The sequence below is a fragment of the Lemur catta genome, chromosome 9 (assembly GCF_020740605.2).
Source record: "Lemur catta isolate mLemCat1 chromosome 9, mLemCat1.pri, whole genome shotgun sequence".
In the NCBI taxonomy this organism is placed as follows: Eukaryota; Metazoa; Chordata; class Mammalia; order Primates; family Lemuridae; genus Lemur; species Lemur catta.
This window is the reverse complement of record NC_059136.1, coordinates 39026088-39039720: the sequence shown is the minus strand read 5'-3', so window position 1 is coordinate 39039720 and position 13633 is coordinate 39026088. Positions and strand designations below refer to the sequence as shown.

The window sequence follows — 13633 nt, the reverse complement described above, 5'->3', positions numbered from 1 at the left end:
GCATTCAAACTAGGAGGAAAGGAAAAGTCCAGAACCTGGACCCAGAGAGCTGGTGGGAAGGAAGGCTACCACTTGGTAGGGGGCACTCTGGTGGCAGGCTTGTAGCAGCAAGACTCATTCCAGATGCTTACATTGGTGGGGAGAGAACTTTTCCCACAGGGCTGGGCTGGGACCGGGCTGGCAGGACAGGATGGAAATGAAACCAGCCATGAAGCTCTTTGGTGCCCACAGCTGAGCAGGGCAGTGGTTCTTGACCCTGACTGCACATGTCAACCATCTGGGAAGCTTTCCAAAAATACAGAGTCCTGGGCCTCACCTCTGAGAATCAATCCCTGTTCATCCATCTCGAGTGGGGCTCAGCCCCGTTTTCAAACATCTTCCTGGGTGATTGCAATGTGCAGGCGGCACCGAGAACCGCTGCTCTGCGCTCCAGCTCATTCCTGAGCTGGGGGCCGAGCCAGCGTGGGGGCACTTGGAGACCAAGGGCGCGACAGGGGTCGCCAGCCCTGGCATCCGAGGGCAGCGATTGCCGTAAGCTCTGAAGGAATTTGTTGGCTTTCCCCAGAAGAGCAATGCTCATAACATTTACCAAAATGAAAATCCTGATTAATTCTGCAGTTTTATAGCTCCTCAGAGGATGGAGAAAAACATCATTTGGCACCAGAAACAAACTTTATTCTGACGGTGCAGGATAATTTTACAAACACTAGATACGGACTTGCACATACTTCTCTGGAATTTCAATATACTACGTCCATAGAACGCAAAGAAACACAGTCGTGGCCAATTTCTCACGCTGCCACCTGGACCAAGTGCTTCCAGGGACCCTCTTGGATCTCTTCGTCCTCCTGTTCCAGATTTCAGTGTTGCCCTGGGCACATATGGTTTTTTTTTCAGGGCAGAATTTTTTCCTTTGGGGACCTGCTTCTATCTGGTTACAATAGATAGGCTGTCAGTCACAATAGTTAACCCCACCTCTGCCCCTGGGGACGTGATCCAGGACTAGCCAGTCATAGCAGCACAGTCCCTGGCAACAGGGAGCAGCTCCAGAGGTAGACATGGAGTTCCAAAAGGGCCGTCAGCATCGTTTTTAGGTTTAATATATAGATAAAGGTAAAGTGCTCTCCTGAAGATGCAAAGCTAGGGGATGTGAGTCTATCAGTCATCATTGTCCTCACCCTGTGTGGATAAAGAAGCTTGTTTGTAGAATGAAGCTTAATAGAAACGAGGTAGAAAGGGAGGAAAGGGGGTTGAGAGAGAGAGAGAGAAAGAGAGAGAGAGAAGGGAGATGGGGGTAGGAGAGAGACAGGATAAAGACAGAGATGGGAGGGAGAGAGAGAGAGAGAGTTGAGAGAGTTAGTTCTGGCAATACTATGCCTGGTTCCAGGCCTCCAGGCTCTGGTACTTCAGTCCTGTGAGCCCTCCCTGTTCCTAATCCTTTTAGGGTTGAGCTCTTTGGAGTTGGTTTGCCTTACAGCAGAAGGCATCTTGACTGAGACAGGTTTCTCGCCAACCTCATGGAAGGGGGGACATGTGGGGTATGCACTGGAGAGTGAGGCAGGCGTGGTCGAAGAGTTTGTGAGGCAGCTGTCCCTGGGATGTCCAGGTGTCCGTCTCAGGGTCGTAGCAATCGAAGGAGGCTGAGTCTTCAATGTTGCAGTCTGTGGTCAGCCGCCGCCCGCCTGTCACATACAGCTTGTTCCCCATCACCGTGGCCCCGTGGTGCATCGTCCGGTCCTTCATGTCCGCACATTTGACAAATTTGTTGGACTGAGGGTCATAGGCAAGAATCCTCCTTGTGTAACCTGAGAACCAAATGACAGGTGGGCAAGCTCAGCACTGCTCGTCTGGGACGGGAGGTCAGCAGTCCTGGGCTGCGTCTGATCCCCGCCGCTGCCTGACAGAGGTCACGGCTCTGAGTTAGAGCGCGGGATGTTGTGGCAACCCACCGAGGCCCGGCATGTGGCAGAGCTGTGGTTGGCACCCAGGTCTGTCTGACTCTGGGCTGGCATCCCTCACCCTGAGTCAAGGCAACATATAAGCTGTTCTCAGACTGGGAGCAGCCTCCCAGTTCCAGTAACTTTCTCAACCTCATTGGCATTCTCATCTCTCATATGCCCATCCAAGAGCTATAACAGTCCCAAGAAGGAGCCTTTGGAAACTCAGAAGTGGGTCCCCACAACAGGCCCTATCTGGTAGGTACTTTTAGGATCCCCATTTTACTGATAGGCACACTGAGGCACAGAAAGATGTCTAACTTGCTAAAGAGCATATAGCCAGTTAGTGGTAGAGACAGGATTTGAACCCAGGTCCATCTAACCCAGAACTAGTCCTCTTAACCATGACACTATACTGAGGTTACAGAGAAATAACTATTGGTAGCTAAAATTTTTAACAATAGGAAGCATTTTTTATTTACCATGTGTCTGGGATAGTGCTAAGTACTTCAGATACATGAGTATGTTTATTAACACAACTCTGTGAAATATGTATTATTTCATCTGTTATTTACAGATAAAGACAGGGAGAAATTCTGGATGAGGAAAGAGTTTTGTCAGATTGTCCACGCTCCCCTGGTTGGATGGATGTGCTGTTAAAAGGACTATGTTATAGAATAACGTCTATCTGTTAGTGCCTGTCCTTCCCACGGGAGGTGTCAAGTTTGTGTCCAGCCCAGCGAGCCTCTCTTCTAACTCACCTCCCACAATGACGATCCGCTCCCCAAGCACCACTGCAGGGGCACACACATTCTTGATCATTCTAGTCTCCATTTTGAACCACGTGTTTCTAGAAACGTGATAAACCTGAGGGACAAACAGAATCATGTCACTGCATCTTAAATATATATTTTTTTAAAAACAGAAGTAGTAATTAAGAAGGTGAACTAGGAGTGAGTTTTTTCTTTCTACTTTTCTCCAGTTTAAAAAATATACCTACCGTACTGTTAACAAACAAAATATTATTAAACAACAGATAAAAGAATATTATCAGAAATTGGTCTTTATGTGCCTCCATGCGATCAGTGGCTGGATGTCTATACGGTGGACCAAGAGTTGTGCATTGTAGTACACGTTTCACTTAACTTGCTTGGAACATTTTTTCCCCCTTTAATGTGAAATGGAGCAATTTAAGTATTCAGAAAACCAACAATTTTCCAATCATTTTTATTTCTACCTTATGTTTAAATTCCTGTATGTTCTGGTGTATCCAAGAGGGTCATAGAGCCAAGAATAAATTTGAGGCTAAGTGAAGAAGGCTTTTGAACAGTTCATGCCTGAAAGTCATTAGAGACTTAGGAAAATTGAAGCACGAGGAAGGGAAGAAGGACCAGAGACGAGGCTCCTTCGGCATGTTCTGAAACTGCGTCAAATCACCATTCCCCAAACCTGTTCTCCTGTTAATGTCCTCAGTTTAAAATCCAAATATCAAATGTAAATTAGTTCATTAGGAGCAAAATTTAGTATAAGAGACATAGGATGGACTTTATACTAATATAAGAAAAGAAGGAACACAAACATTTATTTGCAGAGGAAAATGGTACAGTCAGTATTCTTTGCTGGAAATTCTTTCCATATGAAATATACTTGTCAACATTATTAAAGACTTTATTATTTTATCAGATTTTATCTTCATAACCATCATATGGGGTAGGTACTATTACGTCCTCCTGTTTTCCAGTTTAGACCGTTGACCAGAGAGGTTAAGTGACATGCCCAAGGTCACACAGCTACAGCGAGTGGGAGAGCTGGTCTGGTTTGGGCTCAGAGTTCATGCTCTTAACCACCACATCTGTGGCTCTGCCAGGGGCCAGGGAAATGTGGCCTTTCCTGATGGGGGCTTTTGAGACTGGCGACCTCTTGAGGTCTCTGTCAGTGCTTCAAGTCAGTGAAGCCTGGAGGGGGCCAAGTCCTAGAGACGGGGTAGGCACAATGGCTGTGAAACCTCCTAATTTCATTTGAAAATACGTAGGTGACAAACCCTCTGGAAAGTGGGATCCTTGAAAGAAAAGCAAACACTGGTTGCATTTTAGTTGAGTGAGTAATTGCCTCCTGACCTTCTGTTCTCTATCAGCTTTGGGTATGGTTTCAAAAATAGATTAAACATTTGCTTATAATTCTCATAATTTCCCAGAGAGGCTGGGGCAAGGATAACAAAGGATGATCTTTGACCAGTGGAGGAAGTGATGCTTTGTTATGGTAAAGGACTTGCTTAATGCCATCCAGAAACAGATAGAAAGGAGGTCAGGTGGAAAGGTACATGCACACATACAATTTGCATAGTGAACCTATTGTAGGTTCTAGGTTCTTAAAAAGAATGCATGCATGCAGATGAACCATCTTGTGAAAAAAACTCCCAACCTATGCCTGAAAATCCAACCTGCTCTGTCAAGTGACTCCAAGCATTCCTTTTAAACTCTATCTGAATGAGCAAAATTTCCATTTCTAAGCTAGTGCTAAGTAGATCAGAAAAGCACCCAAATTAATACTTTGACCCTTTTGTCTCTTCCCACTGCTGCAGTGTAAAAGGCTCACTCAAAGGCTTGATATTTTTTGGCTTTGTGATGATCTTGTTTGACGTACTATGTGTTTCTTGATATGCTAGCTTAAAGCTTTTATGAGCTTTGCATTTTGCTCTTAGGAAGTCGCTGGCAATTTTGCAAAGTGAAATCCAGCATAGTTGTTGACTCTATTTTGAAAAATAGCCAAAAGAGAGGGAGGAGCTCTAGCTTTACATAGAAGCACTTTGCTATATCTGTGTTGTGTGGTCAGAGCTTGGACCGGAGCAGAATGTCTCTCCCAGCTCAAGTCAAGGAGCACGGTTAGGGACAGTAATTCTGGAAAGACTAAGAGTCTGCCTAGATGATCAAGGAAGAGCCGAAAATATGGGCTGGAGAAGTGAAGGCAGGAAAAAGGTCCCCACTGGCACCAACCAAGTGCAAGCCATCAGTATCCCTTGCCTGGAACTGTAGAAGAGTTTTCAGTTCTCCTCCTTTTGTCCTTTCTGGCCCCTCCAATCCCTTTTCTACAAGGTGTCCAGAGGGGACGTCTAAAAATGCAAATTTGATCACCTGACCCACCCTATCTGAAACCCTTTAATCATGTCCAGGTACTCTCAGGCTAATCCCAATTCCTTAACAAGGCCCAGAGCCTTGCCAGATCAGCCCCATCTCCATAAATACCCATCCCTCAAGAATGTTCCAGAATTTTTATAGGAGGGGCTCAGGGGCAACAGTCTGGGTCGAGGAGGTTGCTCGGGTAGCTTGGGAAGGGGCTGACGGAGATCCCATGAGAACCAAATACCCCACCTAGTTACCCCTTGGCACACTGCCTTTCTCCTTGCTTTGGGCTGCAACTAATTTTCATGCTTTCAGTTCCTCAAGGCAGGAGGCTGGGTCCCTCTGTGCTTCAGGGCTTTTGGACAAGCTGTTCTCTTACCCAGGAACACTCCCCCTCATTCAGTAGACAACTCAGACTCCTGCTTCAGGTGGCAGAGAAGCTCCCTCATCTCTGCCCACATCAGAGCTTCAGTTCCATGCTCTCTTAGTATCCACCCCACCTTCTTCCTCCTCTTTTATGTTCATCCTCACCTGCCACCTCTCCTCTCCTGCCTCTCTGCTCAAGTCAGCTTCAGCCAACCTCACAGGACTCTCTGCAATGTTCCCTGAACCTAATGCTCTCTCTGATTCCTTCTAGACTGGCTTAGAGCACCCCCTATGCTCTTAGAGCACCCCTCTGTGCGGCATCTGAATTGCACTGGTCATGTCAGCTCCTTGAGCATTATGTGTAACGGCTGTTCCCTCTTGTGTCCCCAGGGCCTTCACAGGGGTTGGTGCTCAACATAAGTCTTGCAAATGAACAAAGCACATATCATGGGGTCTTCTTGATTATCTGTAATGCTAAGCTCATTACTCAAGTTTTTCATATCATTAGATGAACTGCAGAGATTACTAGAAACTTGCACAGAGTTGGAAAACACTTAATATTCTGAAATGTGATCTTTATTAATCATCCTTCTCAGAGAGCTTGTTAGTGAAATTAATATCTACCTATCATTTAAGGGAGGGGCTCCCCAACCTGGCTGCACCTTAGAATCTCCTGGAGACTTTTGTAAACCATGAATTTTAGGAATCCACACAAAGATTTTGATTCAGCAGATCTGAGGTCAGATTCCAGGGAATTTGGTAACAGAGGTGTGGTCCAAGGTTTGGGAATCTTCTTTTACTGATTTAGGTTAGAAGCATTTACCAAATTCCTATAGGACTTCACTATCTGACATTCAGTGTGTTCTAGCTTGAATTTTTACATATATTTTTTCTCCTGAAATTAAGATAAAGATCATATTTAATATACCTTTGTATGTATTAGTCTTGCACAAAAAGAATTCATAAATTGAAAAAAATCTTGCTGAAAATGATTCTTCTTTCCTTCTCTTCCTCTTTGCCTCCCTTCCTCCTTTCCTTGCAAATGACAAGTGTGCATGTGTGTGCATTCATGCATGTATGCAAATGTTTGTGTGCATGCACGTATGTGTGCATGTATGTATAGGTGTATAGATATGTGTGCATGTATGTATATGTGTAAATACATGTGTGTTGGGGTGTATGTGCGTGTGTGTGCAAGTCTATGCATGCATGTGTATGTATGTGTGTGTACACATACACTCATGTACTTACATGATGAGAAGAACCAGCCATTTACCTGGATAAGGCGCACAGGGTTCTGCATGATGTCCTCTCCCCCGAAGAGGTAGAGTCTTTGGTCTTTCACAGCAACGGCAGGATGGAGAACCCCCACTGGCATGCTGGCCATACTCTCCCAGACGTTGAAGATGCTGTCATACCTCTCCATGGAGCCCATGAGCTCCTGCCCTTCCCCAATGCCCCCGATGGAGAAGATGAAGTTCTTATGGGCAGTGCTTCTGTGAGAGTAGCGGGCTGCCAGCATGGGCTCCCCCAGCCTCCACTGATTGAGTTTCAGGGAGAAGATGTAGACGTTGTGGCTGACCAGACTCCTCCCTGAGCTGACAGCCATGCCCCCGAGCACGTAGACGCTGCGGTGCAAGGTGACGGCTGAGGCCTTGTACAGGCGGGTGGGGAGTTTGGCGAGGCTCTGCCACTGGCCAGTCTGTCTGCTGTACAGCAGGACGTCCCTGGTGGTCTGCTGGCTGTCCTTCCGTCCCCCCAAGAGGATGAGGAAATCTTGGTAAGAGTTCCTTGGAGGGACATGCGACAGGGGTTTGCAGTCTGGGATGCTGGTGCCATACAAAGAGAACAGCTGCCTCTTGGCCGTCTCCAGGATGGTCTGACACGCAGGCGAGGATTGCAGGAGGGCGTCATTGGCGATGAAGTGGTGGAAGAAGGCTGGGTGGATGTACTGGAGCCTGACCTGCTCGAACAGTTCCTGCACATGTCGTTTCCGGGCCCGGAGGTCGTGCTTGATCCAAGCCATGAGGGCCTCAAACACCTTTTCCTCCTCCCCACACAGCCCGTCATCTCCGAGGTAGTCTCTCAACTCCAAGGCGCAGAGCTCCTTCAGGTCAGCAGATGCGGCCACCTCTGGGAAGTACGTCAGGGCCACCTCCCTGGCTTTCTTTTTGAGGGTCTCGCAGCTTAGGATTTCTGCGAGCCTGAGCATGCCCAGGCAGTTGCTGGGAGCCAGCTGGCTCTGCAGGTATGAGGAGCAGGCCTCAAACAGCTTGGGGTACTGCAGCATGGAAGCTGCCTCCATCAGGGGAAGGACGTTGTCGGCGGCAATGTGCACCTCCCCTGTGTACACATAGGACACAATCTGGTCCAGGGTTGGGGAAGCGATGCCTTTCAGCTGGACTTTGGCCTCTCTGTTCTCCCGGAAGTTGCTGCAGAACATGGCCCGGAAGTAGGGGCTGCTGGAGGCCAGCACATTGCGGTGGCAGGGGACCTCCTGGGCCCCGGTGCAGATGCTCACATCAGTCAGGATCCTGCTTTGTCTTAAGCCATTGAGCTGCCGCAGCAAGTCGGAGGAGAAGTCATGGTCCTTGAAGAGCAGCCCATCTGGCGAGTCCTCGTCCATCCTACAGAGAGGAGAGGAAGCCCTGAGAGGGAGCACGAGTCAAGCCTTTCTTAGTGGCATGTGCTGGAGGGTTCAAGCTGTGGGGGCTCCAAGACTTGGCTCGTCTATATCCCTTCACCAAGACGTCTGTGGGTGTCACCAGGAATATCTCATAGGCAAGAGCAGACCCCAGACCTCAGAGTGGACATGTCTCTTTCTGGTTGTGATTATTCTTAAAGGTCACAGGCAAATAGCATCTTCAGCTAATCTGAGAAAAAGCAACCACAAAACCAGAGTTGTTGGAATTTACTTGACTCCCAGGGGCTGAAATGTTAGCTTGTAGCAAGACAACCGTCCATGCATTTGACCAGCAGACGTGCATAAGCCTTTGTCCAGATTCTTGGCATATCTGTTATTTAGTAAACTCATCTAAACATCTCTTTCTGGGTGTTAGTCATTCCCTGAGGATGACATCCTCGGGGTGTGGCCCTCTGGTAACCAGACAGAAATGAGGGATGAAAATGGGCCTTTGCAATATACATATATTTTTAAAAATATGACTTCATAGACTCTTTTTGGTTTTATTTTAAAGGTGGAGTAAATAGAAAGCAGAGACCAAACAATACCCTGGTTTATTGGATGACAGCTGGCAGTCAGTCTACCTGCAGAAGAGTTCAGCATTAGAGGTATTTACCTTGTTTTGCTGCAGGGACATCCACCGATGCCTAGTCCAGCTCGTCCCTCCAGAGAGTTTCCACCTCTAGCTCCGAGCAAAACCATAAACCCCCAGGCCTTTCCTTTAGTTGGCAAATGATTTGTCCTAGGAGAGTTCTGGATTTGTTTATGCTGAAGGCACTTTCACAGTTTTCTAGAGCTTTGTGCAAGGACTGCTGGGCAGGGAGACAGTGTATACATTCCAGGGCTAAGAATAGTTGCATATGTACTTTCCACTGTTATGACATGTGACTTTCCAGTTGCCTTTTGCAGCAACCCGAGGGCCTGCAGGGCCCGCGCATGCTCACATGCCTTGTTTCCTTGGCAAGTGTTTACATCGGCAAAAATAGATCGGGAGGAACAGCTTCTCTTAGAGAAGACTTTGCTGCCCACTTGGAATCATCTGAGTCCCTTGTCCTAAAAGTACCTGGGAATTCTAGATGTCTGTAAACAGGTTACTGTGACCTGTGGAGAGTCACTGAAGATGGCTCTGGGCTATGTTGAAGGTGGCAGGTGGTCACAGGGGACAGCAGCAGAACATGGGCTTGTGGGTGCTGTTCGATGGATCTCTATTTCCCACCATCTGCCTGGCAGAATCAGTGGAGAGGGCTGTGACTTCCTCCTCCAGGCTTCAAGGTGACGGAATCATGACATAAGTTGTTTTTTTTTGAGCACCCTGCAGTTTCCAGACTCGTGAAAGACCAAACCTTTGTTGGGCCTCCTGACCCTGGGAGCTTCCGTTTGAAAGTGGCAAGGCTGTGCTCGCCCCGTTGCGTCTGCCTCTCCCAGACACGTGCCGATTGCTCCTCAGTTAGTTCTTTTTTATAGCTCAGGCTTCCTTTTCTGTTTCACTTTTCCATTTTCTCTTGTCTGGCAGGCTTGAGCTAGAGGCAGGAGGCGAGGCATGTTGCTCCAGGGACTGAGGAGGAGGAGGAGGAGGAGGAGGAGGAGAGGGGGGGAGGAGGCAGCCTCCAGTGACAAGAATCAGAGCCACATGGAGGCTTTAGAACCACTGGGGAGACTGAAAGGGGCCTCAGATCTGTCCTGCCCCTGCCTTCAGGGAGGTCAGTGATTTACTAGCCACGAGGTGGGGAAGCCTGACTTTCTCTCCTTCTCAAGTCTTGCTCAAGCTGTTGCAACAGCCTCCCATGCTGCTTTTGTTCTTTGTGGCTAGTGCTTCTCCCTCCAACTCAGCCACCCTGTCCTCACTGGGGAGGTGCCTGGGAAGGCAAGTTAGGATCTGCCACTTCCCTGCATCATGCTCTTCAATAGCTCCCCTGCCTCTAGGACTCTTCAGCTGGAATTGGACTGGTCTCCTTCCTGTTTCCAGAACCACGTTTTCTCCCATTTTCTCTTTCATAGTCTTGCCCCATCAGACAACTTACAGGTCCTTGTATGCGTCTGGTCCCTGTTGGGGAGGCTGGGCTGGCCTTGTAGGTACCACAGGGCAGGGTGGAAGGAGTTGCAGATCATAACGTGGATCTCGTCCAAAAGAGTCCAGAAGGTCAAGATCAGGAAAGTGTATCCAAAACATGTTACTGGGGCCAGGGGCCTGAGGCCTGAATTAGGAGCAGAAGGCCTGAGCCAAGGGGTCAGGGACTCATGGAGGCACAAACAAGGAGGAAGACAGAGGAGCTGTTCCTACAGGTGTAGGAGCCAGCGACCATTCCTGGGCCTCTGAGCCATGCTGGTGACATAACAGGTGAGTGGCCAACTTCCTCAAGGAGTGTGGGGGCCCTCTATTTTGTATTCTGTGCTGTCACATGTGCTCTTCCCTGCACCACATGCATCATTTTCACTGCTCCTGTTCATCCTCTAAAAACTTAGTTTGTTGATCACTTCTCTGACAGTCCTCCTTCACTTTCTCAGACAGTTAATTTCTCACTCCTCTGTACTGTTTCCATTGCTCCATGCACCACTTCTTATTTTTTTTAATTTTTAATTTTTTAATTTCAGGATATTACGAGGGTTCAAAAGCTTTGGTTACATCCATTGCCTTTGCACCACCCAGCTGAGAGCTACAAGTGTGCCCAACCCCCAGACATTGTGCCCCCATCCCTCGTACCCATGAGGTGTGACTGTACCCATCCCCTCTTCCCCACTCCCACTTGCCTGATGCCCTATGAATGTTTCTTCCACATGTGCACATTCTAATATGACATGCCTTGCACCTCATTGCAATTATGTCTACTGTTTGTGTCTCTCTTGTTGGAGTGGAAGTCTCTGGACTGCGGGAACCTTGACTTCATTGTCTCTCTAGCCCCAGCACCCAGCACCATGCCTGGCACACAGTGGGTGGATTGTATATAGTTCCTGAATCGAGCTGTAACAGAATGGAGAATGGAGAGAGAGAGGGAGCCTTGTTGGGTGGACTTCACGCCCCATCTGCTGTGTGGGTTTTGCAGGGCTGCCACGGACAGCTTGGTGTGTAGACTGCAATGCAAATGGTGCTCTGGTGCAGCCCTGATCTCCTTCCTTCCAATCAAGTCCAACAGCACGCGGAAGTGAAAAGTACAGTTGCTTCATACTGCAGCGTGAGAGTTAAGTTCAGGTTGGGAATTAAAGTGAGGTCCTCCCACCTCCAAAGTCAGTGCTTTCGTCCTTGATGAAAAAATAACTTCCTTAAACCTCTGAAATGCCTGTATTATTTCTCTTCCAGCTAACGAGGAAGCCGTGGGTTTGTGCGAGGGTAGTAGACAGGATTCCTGGGAGTGAATTAACACAGCACCATTCACTGGCAGGGATTTTGCATTTTCTACATCTCCTAACTAATTAGACCTTCAGGAATATAGCCCTGTCCAGCGTTCAGATGAGCCTTGGTGTGCAATGTCAATGTCTGGGCAATTTTACTAAATCTTTTGGTTTTTAATGTTTCAAATAGGCCCCATTCTGTTGGCTTGGCCTACTAGGAGAATTCTGGCCTTACATTAAATGTCAGGAAAAAACACAAAGAGAGTCTTGGTATTTACCACCCAGCAGACACACACATGTAACACCAAGCCCAGTCCAAAAAGGGTCTCTGCCATCCACATGTAACCCCAAGTAGCCTATTCATGAAACTAGTTCTCTCAGAGAGTTTTATATATTTTATCTTAACTTTCATCTAGAAGATGTCTTAGGCTAGGGCCTGAACATATGGCCACCTAAAATAAATGAGGACATTCAGCTCCTTGTCCCTTCTTTTGATGAAAGTTAGTGTCATAACAAATCAAGGCCCAGACTTTGGGGGCAGAAGGGCTGGGGATAATCTTGGCATTTCCCCTCGGTATCTGTGTGGCCTTGGGCAAGTTACTTACATTCTTTCAGCCTCAGTTTCTCCATCTGTTCAATGGGGATAACCATCTTTGTCACAGAGAAATAACACATGTGAAACATCTGATAAAGTGCCTGGGACAGGTAGATTCATGGTAAATTATGGTTAGTATTATAGTATGACTCTGAAAATAATATCAGTACATTCCAGTAGGTCTCAGTGCCTGGTTTTCACTGTCTCACTTGGTCTCCGGTGCACTCTAGCTGTTTCCTTGAGCAATTGCTGTGTTCCCCATGATCTACTCAGACTCCAGGAGGCCTGGATTTCAGTCCAGGCTCTGCTATGGACTGGCTGTGTGTCTTTAGACAAGTCACTCCAATCTCTCTGCACTTGTTTTCTCACCGGGCCCTTCCAGCTCGCCCTTCTGTGGTTCCTGCCCTGAGACGTCCTCTGCAAGCTGTGATCTGGGAGGGGACCGTGAGAAACTGAGCCTCAGGGTAGGGCCGCCTCAGAGCTCCTGCACGTCTCTGGCCTGCGGCCGGGTGCAGAGAAGCAGCTCTGGTTGAGCGGCCAGCTGGTGTTCTTTTTTATTTTGCCCTTTCTTATTTTGCCAGTTCAGAAAGCCTTCATTTTCCTCACAGCCTCCGATCGACATTACAGCGCTCTTTGACCCAGGAGGCCTCAGTTTCTTTCCTGCCTGGGTGCGCCCGGCCTGGGTCCCTGGTTCAGGTCAGCCATGGGTTTGACAATGACAGCCAGGAAGCCACAAAACATGCTCCACCCCACCCCATCCCAGTCCTCCCAACCCCCTTGGGCTGTGCTGCCTTCCAGCCCCTTCCGCAAGCACTTCCCTCGCACTGTCAGTAGCCGTGGCGGCTCCCAAGAGCTGTGCTTCAGGGGTGGACAAACTGCACACAGAGGCCCTTGTGGCGGCTGCTCTCTCACTGGAAGGCTGTTCCCGCAGTCGGCAGGTGGAGGAGAGATGCGAGGAGCAGACAGCTCAGCCAGATCAGGGGAGGCTGTAGGAAGGAACTTGCCTCTTGGTATGTGATTTAAATTTTTTTCCGTACACGTGAGAGCCCAACTATCTGTGTCTGTATCTTCCAGCTGGGTGTGTTTTTTAACCGGCCTGTGGAAAGCTGAACAAGGACTTTGTACTCCAGACAAAGGCGGAACTGGGGCCTGCTCCTTCAGTCCAGGGGTTGCCATGACGACCGTCCTCCAGGAGCTAAAATCCTCATGCTACTTTTACTAGGCCAGTAGTACAGATGCCTGCGTTCCCAACTCTTCCTCCACCCTGCCCCTCCACCAGAAAATATCTTCATATTTTTTTCCCCTGGGGAGGGTAAGGGAAAAAAAGGCCAGCAGAGACGACGTCAGGAATGCTAGTGGGTTGTTGATATAACCCGCTGTCTGCCCCCCCTGCCCCGCTTCTTCTGCAAACTCAAGTCTGATCTCATCCATCATTTACGCCACAGATCAGTTTTCTGGGCTCTCAATCAAACTGAGAAGAAAGAATAGGACCAACGATGCTTTCTTACACTCCTCTTTTAGCACTGTGAGTCACAAACAATAATTTAATGCTGCCTTGGCCTCTCTGTTTCCCATAGCCAGGCACTCCCTGATGGTAAGACAGGCA

General features: G+C 48.3%; 1 protein-coding gene across 1 annotated transcript; it reads right to left on the bottom strand.

Moving 5' to 3' along the window:
• Window positions 1–653: 653 nt before the first annotated feature.
• On the bottom strand, window positions 654–8889 carry KLHL38 (kelch like family member 38). Its single transcript, XM_045560526.1, has 4 exons — window positions 8722–8889; window positions 6699–8049; window positions 2699–2804; window positions 654–1805 (listed from the first exon to the last, which is right to left on the bottom strand). The coding sequence occupies exons 1-4, from the start codon at window positions 8805–8807 to the stop codon at window positions 1516–1518; spliced, it is 1833 nt and encodes a 610-aa protein (XP_045416482.1). The 5' UTR covers window positions 8808–8889; the 3' UTR covers window positions 654–1515.
• Window positions 8890–13633: the final 4744 nt, after the last annotated feature.